The following is a 12,488-nucleotide window of genomic DNA, read 5'->3' on the forward strand; positions in this document are numbered from 1 at the left end:
ACGAGCTGGCTCTGGATCAAGACCTTTGCGGGTTTTGATCTACGGGGTCATATACGGGTCACTTCCTAATTAGTATTAGCAGAGCGATTGCACCACGAGGATATCTGCTACCATCACGGCAACGCGGCTACTGAGATAGGGCCAACGATTTGAACTCTTGACTTTGTTTCCGGGTGTGATATCTTAGGGGGTGATGACTTGTTCTGGATGACGTATTTGAGAGGATATATTGCAAATGCTCTTACTTTCCAGGCTCTGACGAAGGCGACAACGTCAAAACATTAGCCGTAATAAAGTTTGCTAACAATCTTCGCTGTGGTTAAATTTGACTATCGACTGAAAATCGGTTTTGAGATTATCCTCATCAAAGAATTGGTGTTCTTCCAGATCATGAGCCAGAGATCTTAACGAGTGGTAGTCGGGCCTGATAATGGCCGGACTGTACGGTGGATGGGAAAGCATGGCCCAAACGAGACTGCGCAGGTTAAAAACATCACCCCACGAATGTGGGGTGATGCGGGTTTCAGGTGGGTTATGCCTATACGGGGTCGTAGATTGTGGGGAAGAGGGTGATTCCGTCCGTTTCTCCCTGTATCGTTAGAAACAGACCGCCTGCGATTCGTCGAAAACCCATTCGGACGAACTGCAGGCGGGGTGCGGCGCAAGGGTAGCGCACTGCAATTGAGGACTTCGTAGGGTCGTCCGTTCCCACTGATTGATATATTGAGAAGTGAACGGAATCATCCTCTTCCATACAATGTACGACTCCGTATAGGCATAACCCACCTGAAACCCGTATCACCCCAGATTCGTGGGGTGATGCCCTTAATGTGAGTAAACCTCGCCACATGCGGGTGCCGTGGACTCTGGTCGAGGCGCATGGACTTTCTGCACGAAATATAGGAGGAGCACTAACAAAAGTTACCATTAATGGCCATTCACCTCAAGAAAAGTCCCAACCACCATCTAGAACCAGAGTTTCGCCCCTTGCTTTCGCAATTCAAGAAACTTTCACTCAAACTTTTGAAAGGTATGAATAAAAGTGAGTGTAAGCTATGGACGTATTTTAGGGCACAAACAACTGAACATGTTTTACACTTTCCTCCGTATAAATAGAGAGTAAGGTAAGTAAGAGGTAAGTGGTCCTTATCTAACACAGTTTTGCATTCCTAGTTTAGTTTTGGGTTCGATACGCACCCAAAAAGATGAAGTAAGGAAAAGAGGGCTCATGACAACCGGATCGCGTCAGACTTACATACGACTCTTGTTGAACATGGTCTTCGAAAATTTCATGATGCATAAGAATCACTGGCGTAGGATCTCGACAACAACAGTGGTGTGAGTAGCCAATCGCAAAATAATCAAGAAATCACCAACTCGCAAAATGCTATTATGAAAGGGAAAGTGAGTGCTGTTGTGTTGATAAATCATAAAGGTAACAAAAACCAAATTGAATAGAAGGCTTTTATTACGACAACCATATGACAGTTATACACGTAAAATATTGAGAAGTCGCATAACAACGAATGAAATGAAAGAAAAAATACAACACTCCGGCACTTGAAAATTACGAAAAATTCAGTTCCACCTTAGCAGGAATTGAATATTGCCACCGCGCACAATCACAACACTGGCTGTCAACATAAAAAATACAGGAAGCACTTTACGTGACCTGCGGAAACAACAGATGTTCACTAGAAAAACAGTAACATGAGGTGGAAGTGGAACGTACCAAGTTATGAACATCCTACGAACAGAAAGCAGGTCAGAAAAGACTATAATGTTCAAGCGGCTCTATAGTTCTTCCTTCTTCTGGAATGATTTCACCGCGTTGCTTTCCATGAATTTCGTCAAGTGGTCCAAGTCTCGATTTCCTTCGTACTTAATCGGGGTTGACTGAAACAGATGATTTCAGAACAACAAGACGCTGTGATAGCGGAAAAAATACTTCACTGAAAGGAAAATCTCACTTTCTTTCCGCTAGGTGCAAAGTAAATGGTAGGGAATCCTCCGACTGAATATGCAGAAGGAGCATCATTAGCGATAGCGTCCATTTTAGCTACAATCAGATTTGGTTGCGTTTTCTTCAGATTTGCTGCAAGCTCTTTGTACTTTGGCTCAAAAGCCTGAAAATAGAGTAGACGATGAAATTCGATGAACAAGGCGGTGTCTAGTTCTTCAACCAGTTACCTTGCAATGACCACACCATGGAGCATAGAATTCAATAAGCACATCCTTGCTTTCATCGTTAACAATCTGAAGAACATTGTATGAATGTTCACAGAATATTGCACTACGAACCAGAAGCGAGAAATAAAATCGAATCTAAGTTTGATAGAGTCGAAAGATTCTCTTCGTTCACATTATAAATTATACGAATAGGAACGCTCTTTGAACGAAACAAAACATATCCAAGGCTTCTCCATCTAAAAAGTAGAAAAAATGGAGTATGAATTTGAAAAAAAAAAAACACCAGAGATTTCGGAAAATGATTGTAACGTCAAACACAGCTTCTAGTAGTTCACTATCAGAAGGAAATTTTTACGTATTAAAAACTTCCTGTTGACACTCAGTAAATAATAACTACTCTGAATACACACCTTATCAAAGTTTGATCCAACCAGCGTCCGCACAGGACCCTTATCATCACGAGGTAGGGGAGCAGATTTGACGAAAGCTTTAGCCTTGCCTAAAGATATTCGTTCAGTTAGCAATGATGACAACTTGTTTGTGGTAAAAACCCATAATCTTACATTACTGAGGAGATTTAAAGATTGAAAATTTTCAAAAAACAAAAGAAATATCCTTGCTTACCACCACTGATTTTCTTCATAAAACCTTCCAAATTTTCTTCAAGCTCATCATCAAATTCGTTGGGGTCCATCGGATACTTTTTGCCATCATATCCAAACACAATAACGTTATGTTCTAGTCCGGAATCCGCTTAAATTGCACAATTTATATAGAGTACTTTCGTTTCGGCAACGGTTCATACTTATCCTCATGAGTTCGAATGCAATACGCATCATATTCCAGCCTTTTAATAAAAAAAAAGAAAGATGTAACACCTAAACCGACGCTTTCGAGTTCCTCAGCGAATTCCTCCTCATCAGACACTGCGAAGATGTACTTATCTTTTTGATACTAAAAAAAGAACTAGGAAAAAGTCAACAAGGAGCATTGACAATGAACATAGAAGGCTAGAGAATAAGAGGCCCGCGTGATAAAAAAAAAAAAACCAACCTTTTGTGCGGTATTAAGGACTTTCTGACGCCAGTATTCGCTACCCTCTCGGTACTGCAGCGAAAAATCTGCATTGTAATAGACGACAACAAGTGGGAATTTAGAGTATCGGGTAGCGACATTGCTCTAGAAGAAAGTCTAACATTGTTAGAGAAGGGTGAAAACAATCCGTAAATCAGTTTTAGTTTATCAATAGCTAGCGCTTCTGCAATTACATACAGAAACTGACTCTAGTTCGCTTGCCGACAAGAGGAGCAGAATGATCGCGAAAGAACGACAACAGCTCTTCGGGAGTAGCACCTGCCTGTAAAGTCGAATAATGTTCTGGTTAATGAATGCCAATGAGTACAAATTAACTACAAAAGTTCCCCTATTACTTGTAAACGGATTTGAGTTACCTTGTTGAATGTCCTGCTCTTAGGCTCGAATTTGCTTTGGAAAAGAGAAGGATAAAAGATGATGATGTCATTCGGTTTTGCATCGTACTTTTTGAAAGCTTTCGGATCCGATACATAGCCCATGGATTTGAACTCCTGAATAAAGAGATTCTGCATCGTCCTAATGGGTCAAGTCGGAAATTTATGAAGTGTGAAGCATGTGCAAAACTGATGTTGCTGTAGCGTGAATGCATAAATAAACGCTGCAATCGCCCTTTCTATCAACCGCTATCAAGGTTTTTAGCTTTCACATTACGGCTTTTTCATATCTCTGTACTAATCCCGACGAAATCTCTAGGCTCCGGCAATAATCATTGTAACCGACATCAACATACAAATATACACTTTCGCTAGTTTGTTTTCGTTTTGTTTATACGATACCTCGCGAAGCATTTCCGCAGCATCAGAGAAGGCCTCAAAAGCGGAAGAAGATTCTGTAGCAAAGAACCCAATAATCGTCACATCATCCTTCACCATGAACCTGCAGAACAACTCAATAACAAGAACTCAAAGGGAAGTGAATGAGGAATATAGCATGGCAGGGTCAAAGCGAAATGAAGCACGGTTCACCTGCGTTGCTGCGCTCGAAAGGACGTGGTGGAGGTAGCGGTTGGAGTCGAGGTGGGCCATCGTGGGCTGCAGCGATGAGGGTTGCTAACAAGAGTCCCTCTTGATCCTAACTTCCACGCTCCACCGCAACGCTTCGAACGCAGCCGCTTACGCAACTGAGTTGTGGTTCATGTCGTTTTGATCCGACTATATGTACAGACGCACAGTCTGACTTAAAGAGAGTGCAACTTTGATAATCCAAAAGGTGAAAAAAAACTCACCTTTCCACCTCAAAGACTCCGTCTAGTTTTTTCGCCGCTGGCAATGCTTGTTCAGTCATATATTTGACAATTCCATAAGCTTCGCGTGGACCTTTATATTCGAATCTGAATTCTTGGATCTGAGTGCTGAAAGTACATCAAAACAATAGAGAACACGACTAGCCTCCTTCCGTTCCGCATGACCTTAAGTGTTGGAAAGCCAGAAACGCCATATTTCTCGGCAAGAGTTTTCTCTACAGTGGCGTCCACTTTTGCGAGTTTGATATGGCTACCCTGAGCCTAAATATGAAGGACTCAAAATAAACAATACTCCTTCTATAAACACTGGGCCGAAAGTCACGGAAACACTTCAATGCTTGTTAACTATCTTTTAACATCATACAAGAATAGCGCCTGCTTTCTGCTTTGTTCAAACCCTACGCGCTGTTTTTTCGCGATAATCCATGCTGTTCAAATCCAAATGCTAATATTTCGGTATGAGTATTCTTCTTAAACTGTTGAAATTGTTTCAGGCATGTTAAGATGAGTTTCCTTCTTAGCTTCTTGAGTTCCTTCTCAGCACAATCCCACAAAACAGGTTCCGTAAGTATGGAATACGAGGAAAACAAATGATCCTCATGTTGTGTTGTTGTTGTCATGTTGCGAGTCCGATAAATTATTCTTTGTCCAAAAATTTGATTTAGACGTTGGACTCTTGATGTGTGGCTCTGTCCTGTTATATCCACATGTCAGATTGATCAATAAATTAATTAAATCGAGCAATATATCTCAAAACAAGAAGCAGACAAAGAAAGCTCTTAACTTCGAACTCTCGCAGAATCTCTTAAGCCATAATGCTGATGTGATCACTGAGATAAGATTATTTATTGTTGTTTTTGGTACTAAATTTTCACCTTCGTCTTGCACCTTTTCATGGTTAATCTTCAAGATTCTCATTGGAACTGTGAAAAATACTGCTGCTTCTTCGTTGCTTTTTGTCGCGTGGCGTAAAGAAAAAGAGACAGAAAAAGACCTATGGTTACAATCGGGCAAAATTTGGAACCTTCACGAAGGGAAATTTCGTAGCCGCTCTAATGTCAACCAAGCCCTTCATCCCTCTGGGATCGATCAATAGGTACAAGACTTTCCTGGAAGGATAGAAACACTGTCCTGATCAATGGCTAGCGACAGCAAGTCATTATATGGGCCAGTTACACGTTCGTGAACCTCAAACGATTCTGAATTGAAGTGAACGTGGGGGCGCATCCCAAGCGGATTGATACGCCAGGGGATTTATCCTTTGCATTATGCTACAAGATAACTTGCAATTCTCGACGCTGAGTGATTAAATCAAGTGAAAATTATCTAAATGAAGCGCTACTAGTTTTAATATTAGCAGTTCAGTTCATCACTTTTATTTTCGCTGATTTCCATACGTTGATTCGCTGAAACATTTCGATAGAATTCGTGTTTCTCTTGGTTATATGGCCTTTTAGACTTTCCGGTGAATTTTCCCTAGTACTCTGCACAAAATGACTTTTCTACACGCTGTTTTTATTTTTTCAACTTTTTTTTTTCTCTCATATTTGACAACCATATTCAGTTTCGTTTGACGGTACGATGAGGTATGCCGTACGCAATCTTCGCTTGCAAATGCAACTGAAATCATTTAGAAAGCATTGCTCTGTTTCATCCTTTCTAATTCAAAATGAGGTTGGATATACGGAAAAACCGAAGTTTAAAAGTTGACGTCGCTTAGGTTGACTTAGCAGTTCTTGTAAATTGTTGTTGTTGATATTTGTTAGTTTTTATTATTACTAGTAAGAATTCCAATAAGTTTATCTACATGTCATAAGGAACATTGGTGAGGAAGTCATAAATAGTTTGACTAGTTATTAATTTAATTTACGCATTTGTTTTATTTATTTGCTATTGAATTTTTTGATTTTTTCAGTTCAAACCAATTGAATGATACATATGATGTCTCCGATCACCAAAAATTATACTAAATCAAGCAATGAAATCAATGAAGGTATTATTCATCACCTTTATACACTTACTGCAAAATGTTTCACTAAAAATATATACAATATTAGATTAGATTTATGTTACTATTATATGATTGATCATATGATTTATATTAGAGTTACAGCCACTTCAAGGAAAACCTCCGGATGTTCCTAGCGATAATCAGTAAGATTAGGATCCACAAAAATGAACAACAAGATCACTACATACTTTCAAACGAGGTCAAAAAAACGTAGGCAGAGGATTTTCTTTTTCCTCACTCTCTTTTAAACTCAGTAACGTCACTAATGGGTTCCACTTCAATTCAGAATCGTTTGAGGTTCACGAACAGCGGGCTGCATCATGAGTTAATTCAACAAGCTGATGAGTTCAGTGAGTGCTTCTTTACTCTGCCAAACATGTGTGATGCTCGGGAGAAGGTTGGTTGGCAGTAGGGTCGTCTCGAACCATCGATCGATCGGTCGGTTAGAGCGGAATCTCTTACCAACTGCGCTACACATGCTCCATTTACCCAAATACCCTGAGGATTTCGCTCCTTAGCTTCCCTTTCCGTTTCTTAATCTTCGCAATCAAAGAGCGCAGTAAGGGATTATTGTGGGTATTCATTCTTGAACCATCGACCGTCGTCCAATCGCAGCGGAACCTCTTACCAACTGCTCTACAGCTACCATAGGAAATACGTGAGGTCCGCTGAGAAGCTAATTCGACAGTGCGGCTCATTTCACTCAACAGCAAAACAGCGAAGCGCTAACAAACGCTCATTTCAGCCATGTTCTTCAAACGCAGCATACTTCTCAAATTTCTAGTTTGACTATAGCTTTGACAGGCAGAAAATCTCACTTGATGTCACGCTCTCCCGACTGGGCGTGACATACTTCCGAAGTTTTTTTTTGATGCTAACCTAGAGTGAATTTGATGGGAAAAAATTCACCACAACGTCATGAAATAATCGAATATTTCAATTTATAGAGTTTTTTCATGAAGCTGTTTCATATACTATGTGTTACGGGCATCCGAGCCAAACACAATGAAAACAACGCCTCTTTAGAAACTGGAAACGTTGTGCACATGGACCTCATTCTGAAAGCCTTCTTATTTAACGATCTTGAATAAACTGAACTTCGATCCAAGTTTGAAGTGCTCTTTGTTACGTTAGCATATGGCTCGTAATCCTTCGAGCAAATCTCTAGCACGTTTGGTCCTCCGAAACTTTGCCAAAAAATTTAGGACAGTGTCTACAAAAACGCAAGGCGTAGCAAAAATTTCTCCTTCGTTGCCGATAGCAGATGTTCTTTTCGATCGTGTGGCTTAACCCAGTTTGCATGAAGATCCGACGAACATGGTTCGAAAGGATGAGGCACAACAGAGCGTGAAAAAAACATCCGGAACTTTTTTTGAATGCGGGTCGGAATCGCATGGCTTCGCATTTTCACCGCATGGTCATTCTATTGAACACATTCGGCAAAAGAACCGTGGGTGAAAATGTGTCTGCTCCCGGCATTTGTACACACATTCTCCTTATGCTTACCTTTTAAAGAAATGGAATAAATACGGTTCGACTATTTGAAATATTTGGTTCTCTAAAAGTTTTCCTGATATTTAACAGCAATTCTTTGACGTGAAGATACCGACCACAGCTTGTATGTGCACCACTTCTTCTATCCTTAAGTTGTTAATTGCCAGTGAAATTGACCGGATCTGGATCAAGTGAAGGGATTATCCAGATTGCCATTGACCAGCTGAACAGAAATTAGAAAGATGCATTTCAGATCTCTTACACGGTAGAATTTTTCCACTTGGATAGACGCACTTCAGCAAGAAAATGTGCCTTGTTTGGATAAATTGCTATTCAAAAAAAAGTTATCTGCATACAAACGCCTCACGTAGTGGAAACACGCTTTAACGCTTTAGCAGCGAAAGTGTGTCCAGGGACAAACGGCTGGGTCCCGCAACAAAATCCCGTTGCAGTGAGTTTACGTGAACAAAATTACCAAATAATCTTGGACAGAAGGAAAAATTTATTGTTCAGATCGCCACGAACCATCTGAACAAAAATTTAAAGGATACATTTTGAATTTTGTATCCATTGAAATTTTCAGTTGAATAAACTCGCTGCAGCGAGAAGATGTGTATTGATTACATTTTTCGTAGCATTTTACATTACATTTTCCTAGCATAGGTATACCAAGAACACGTGAGTTGGATACGGGGTTAGAAGTTCCTGCAGCCCTGAAGGTAGCATTTGGAGAAGTGTGTGGATAGCAATTCTACTACTAATACTACTTATTTACTACATGACTACCTTGACATTATTGTGAATACATGTCTCAGTAATGAATGGATTTTTTTCAGATCGAATGTTCGAACATCTGTTCGACCCAAGCACGTACAATTTACAATGCTGTCCGCGTATTGACTAACTTGCAAAAGTAGAAGGATTCTGATAAATGTGAGATCTTTTAGCTATAATTAAGTATTTCTACACATTTATTATTATTATTATTTTATTTTTTAGTAATATTAGTATTTCTCACTCATTCAATAATAAAAAATATTAGGTGGGTAGTTTTTTCTAACCCTCTAATTTTCCTAGATTTGACATCAAAAAAGGCACATTACTTATGATCTATTCGATCAATTATTTCCTCGTATATTTGTAATCTGAAAAGATGGGCCTGAATAAACGAAATCCTCTGCCTACATAAGGTTAGTCATCTGCATTAGTTCAATAATCAGTAAGTATTCAATAAATTTTTTCTCTATTCAATAAACATGTCCTGTTGCAAATTTCGATTAATTAAAATGGTCTATCGGAGTTTTTACGTAGTGTACATTGAACGATATCAAGGCTCAGAATGGAACAAGGAAGAGTTTGATGGGATGTGCACAGCGTCAAAGATCTCGAATCATTATCAGCCAGCCCATTTGATAATGACGGATTTGTCATAACGTCAGGCCAATAATAAAGTTTTATTCAAAGTTTCGTTGTCATAACAAAAAAAAAACACATAAATGTGATCTTTATTTTCTATCTATGCAGTTATGAGAAAATCTCGTGGAAAATTTCACATTAACTCAATTGACTCAATCAATTGATGCATATGAAGGTCAAATGCTAGCACAACACATGCAGTGTCCATTATTTTTTCCCTTCCTTTTTTATAGAATTTCATTGTAACAAATTCCCATTGAGAAGGAGTAAATAAAAAATGGAGGAGAAATAATACATTGCACGACTTAATCGGTTTTTTTGTGATCATAGCTGTAGAAACATCTTTTTTTGTTGATCGCAAGCAGTAGTACAGAAGTGGAATGTGGGAAATTTTATTAACCGTGCACAGGATTGAGTAGCTATTGTAATATTGTTGTCATTATACATCAGAGTAATTATTGTCTATATAAAAACGTTTTACTTCGCACTTCTGTCAAGTTTTTTAGATTTTTCCTCGGATTCTTTTTTTGAAAAGAATATCTGTGCCATCTGAACTGTCAGTGAAAAGCAAATGAGGAAGGTATGTTTTTTCCGCGGTGCACAAGTTCAAAAATTTATAAATGCGAATGAATAGTCGTAGGCTTACATCGAAAACATATGTATTGATTGCTTCTCAAGAGCAAACCTACCACATTCTTCACGTCCAAGGATGCTTCTCTTCAGATAACGTGCCGAAATATTCTGATAACCGTGCAGTATCGGTATCCAGTGGAATGAAGAATAGGATAGATGAGATAAGCTATCGCTTGTCGTTGGTTATTTGTCGAAAGTTACTGAACCAATAATAAAGGAACTTTACAATCCGCCTCTCCATGTTTTTTATCGTAGTGCTGGTGTCCTCGGTGACTTTTCCGAGCCTTCATCGTCACAATGTAAACACACTCGACGAATGTCAGCTTTAGCTAACACTTCATGTGAGGAGCCATGAGATCCGTGCGGCCACACTCTTCACCCTCCGAATGCACTTGACCGGAGAGGAGAGGAAATCTAACAGATTTTTTTCGTCGTCTGGAAAAAATTTCTTGCTGTTTTGCACTTTATCTAAGAGGGAAAAATGTTAGATGAATATTTTACCATTTTCCCACTATTAATAAGATTTTGACAGCTGTTTCCTCGGTATCTTAACTGGAACTTAGGTCAGAAGTGCTGTTCGTGGAGCCGACATTGAAAATCCACTCGAAAAGAGGATTTTTTTCAATGGAATTTCTCCAATTTTTCTTAGACTGGAATCATCACGTGAGAACGAGTGAAGGTAGTAGGGTTACTGATTTGTCACCTTCAGTCGATGTGATGGATTATCGTTGAGAGAAGGGATATTCTGTCGGATTTCTGTCGTATTTTGAAGGTGGCGCAGCGGAAAGAGAAACATACCCCTAACAACCAAAAATTAAATGGACCAGTGACATGAAGATTAGTCAGTTTACTCGACGATGCTACTCTTTACACGTACGTTAAAAAGATTAAATGAAAGTTGATTTCATCATCTGTGCACACGTACAGAGTTGCTTCATAAATTAAATTGATCAATCCGATGTTCCTCTCCAATCAGGTTTCTGGATTTGTACGGTGTTTTCTATTTTTCTTCGATACCAACAAACTAAATCTTACTCTCACGTCTACGAATTACTTAACTACGCTTTAAGTCTTGTGCACTAGCGGTCTACATTTTGTCTACGGCAATCCAAAATTTTAAATTCTTTCAAATGGTTGACTTTGCCATGGATCTCACTCACTGGGGGAATCACAGCCGGTTAGTCGCATTCTGGGTGGCGCGTCTCCAGGTGGCAGACAGGGGGCTAATCGCGAACCAAAAGCGACATTGTGCCTCTCGAGAGACGCGGGTGGATGCAGGGAATGGACTCTTTGTTTTTGCTGAGCCAGGACTGAATCATGACATCCTTGTACTCCGCACGTCGACCCGGGCAAAACTCTGCAATGGAGTGACTGGGAGGTACAAGGAAGGCGGTTTGGGCTTGCCTCCGACAAATAAGCTGCATTCGTCCACTCTGAGAGGACAAATGTGCTCCCACAAACACGTGTGACTAATCTTGCAACCTTCCTACGGGTTTTAAAATCTCACACATATTACAGTAATAAAAAAGAGTCTCTTGATTCCGAAAAAAAAAACCTGGTGCGGTACCGGAAGCGGCAATCGAAGTTCTGATGATGCAAACCAGGAAGATTAGCACGACGTTATTGGACTGACCGAGACGAGACGACGCCACCCTCTCAACGCCGTATGTGAAACTGGAGAACTGTTCTTAGGAACATGCGACAGTAGAGGTGTTGGTGGAGTTGGCGTCCTCGTCAACACGAGTATGGCAAAGAACTTCGACTCTTTCGAACAACTTACGGCCTGCATCGAAAGTCTGATATGGTTCAATGCCAGTTTTGAATATCTTCGTCGCTTACGCTCCAAGCAACGTAAAGCTACGAAGAAGAATTCGAAGCTTTCTATATGGATCTGGAGAAGCTCTACCGAGAAAATCATACCTTCTACAGTTCATAATTGATTATTTCAACGCCATAATTGGTCCGAGAAGAATGCCTGAGGAAGTTCAAGTCGGGACCCACGGCTTATAATAAAATGAACAGGAAGGGAGTTCATCATGACGGCTAAGACCATCCTTGGGAACTCGCAATTCCAGAAGCCCTCTTCTCTACCCTGGATGTGGGTGTCATCCGTGGAGGGCACCGGAATGCAATTGACCACATCATCATCAATAAGAGGTTCTGCCTGACGGACGTCACTGCTGTACCAAAGCTCTATACGGGATCGGACCATCGCTTCCTCCGAGGAAGATTTTCCTTCACAAGGAGAAAAAAGAAAGCCGCCAAGTTCAGAGAGAGAAATTCCAGAGCTATCAGTAACTGGAATCTCTTCGCTACGTTAGCCGACGTTAGCCGGTTAGTTTGGGAAGATTCCGCAATTTACAGCATCGACGATGAAAATAACCGGTTCGTTGAACACCTTCCCGA

The 12,488-nt window shown here is 40.2% G+C and overlaps 1 protein-coding gene across 2 annotated transcripts; it reads right to left on the reverse strand.

Annotated features, from left to right (window-relative positions):
- Nucleotides 1–1,794: 1,794 nt before the first annotated feature.
- On the reverse strand, nucleotides 1,795–11,871 carry RB195_009052 (uncharacterized protein; the record flags this gene model as incomplete). 2 transcript variants are annotated; one of them, XM_064195869.1, is made up of 13 exons in its annotated part: nucleotides 1,795–1,896; nucleotides 1,971–2,126; nucleotides 2,191–2,256; nucleotides 2,601–2,689; nucleotides 2,815–2,943; nucleotides 3,069–3,144; nucleotides 3,244–3,369; nucleotides 3,473–3,547; nucleotides 3,642–3,776; nucleotides 4,062–4,161; nucleotides 4,511–4,615; nucleotides 4,674–4,789; nucleotides 11,716–11,871. In XM_064195869.1, the coding sequence occupies 13 exons, from the start codon at nucleotides 11,869–11,871 to the stop codon at nucleotides 1,795–1,797; spliced, it is 1,431 nt and encodes a 476-aa protein (XP_064047014.1). The 2 variants fall into 2 exon arrangements, with proteins under 2 accessions (XP_064047014.1, XP_064047015.1); XM_064195870.1 differs by lacking the exon at nucleotides 11,716–11,871 and adding an exon at nucleotides 4,926–4,955.
- Between the last annotated feature and the right edge of the window lie 617 nt (nucleotides 11,872–12,488).

This window comes from Necator americanus, chromosome III (genome assembly GCF_031761385.1).
Source record: "Necator americanus strain Aroian chromosome III, whole genome shotgun sequence".
NCBI classification, from domain to species: domain Eukaryota; kingdom Metazoa; phylum Nematoda; class Chromadorea; order Rhabditida; family Ancylostomatidae; genus Necator; species Necator americanus.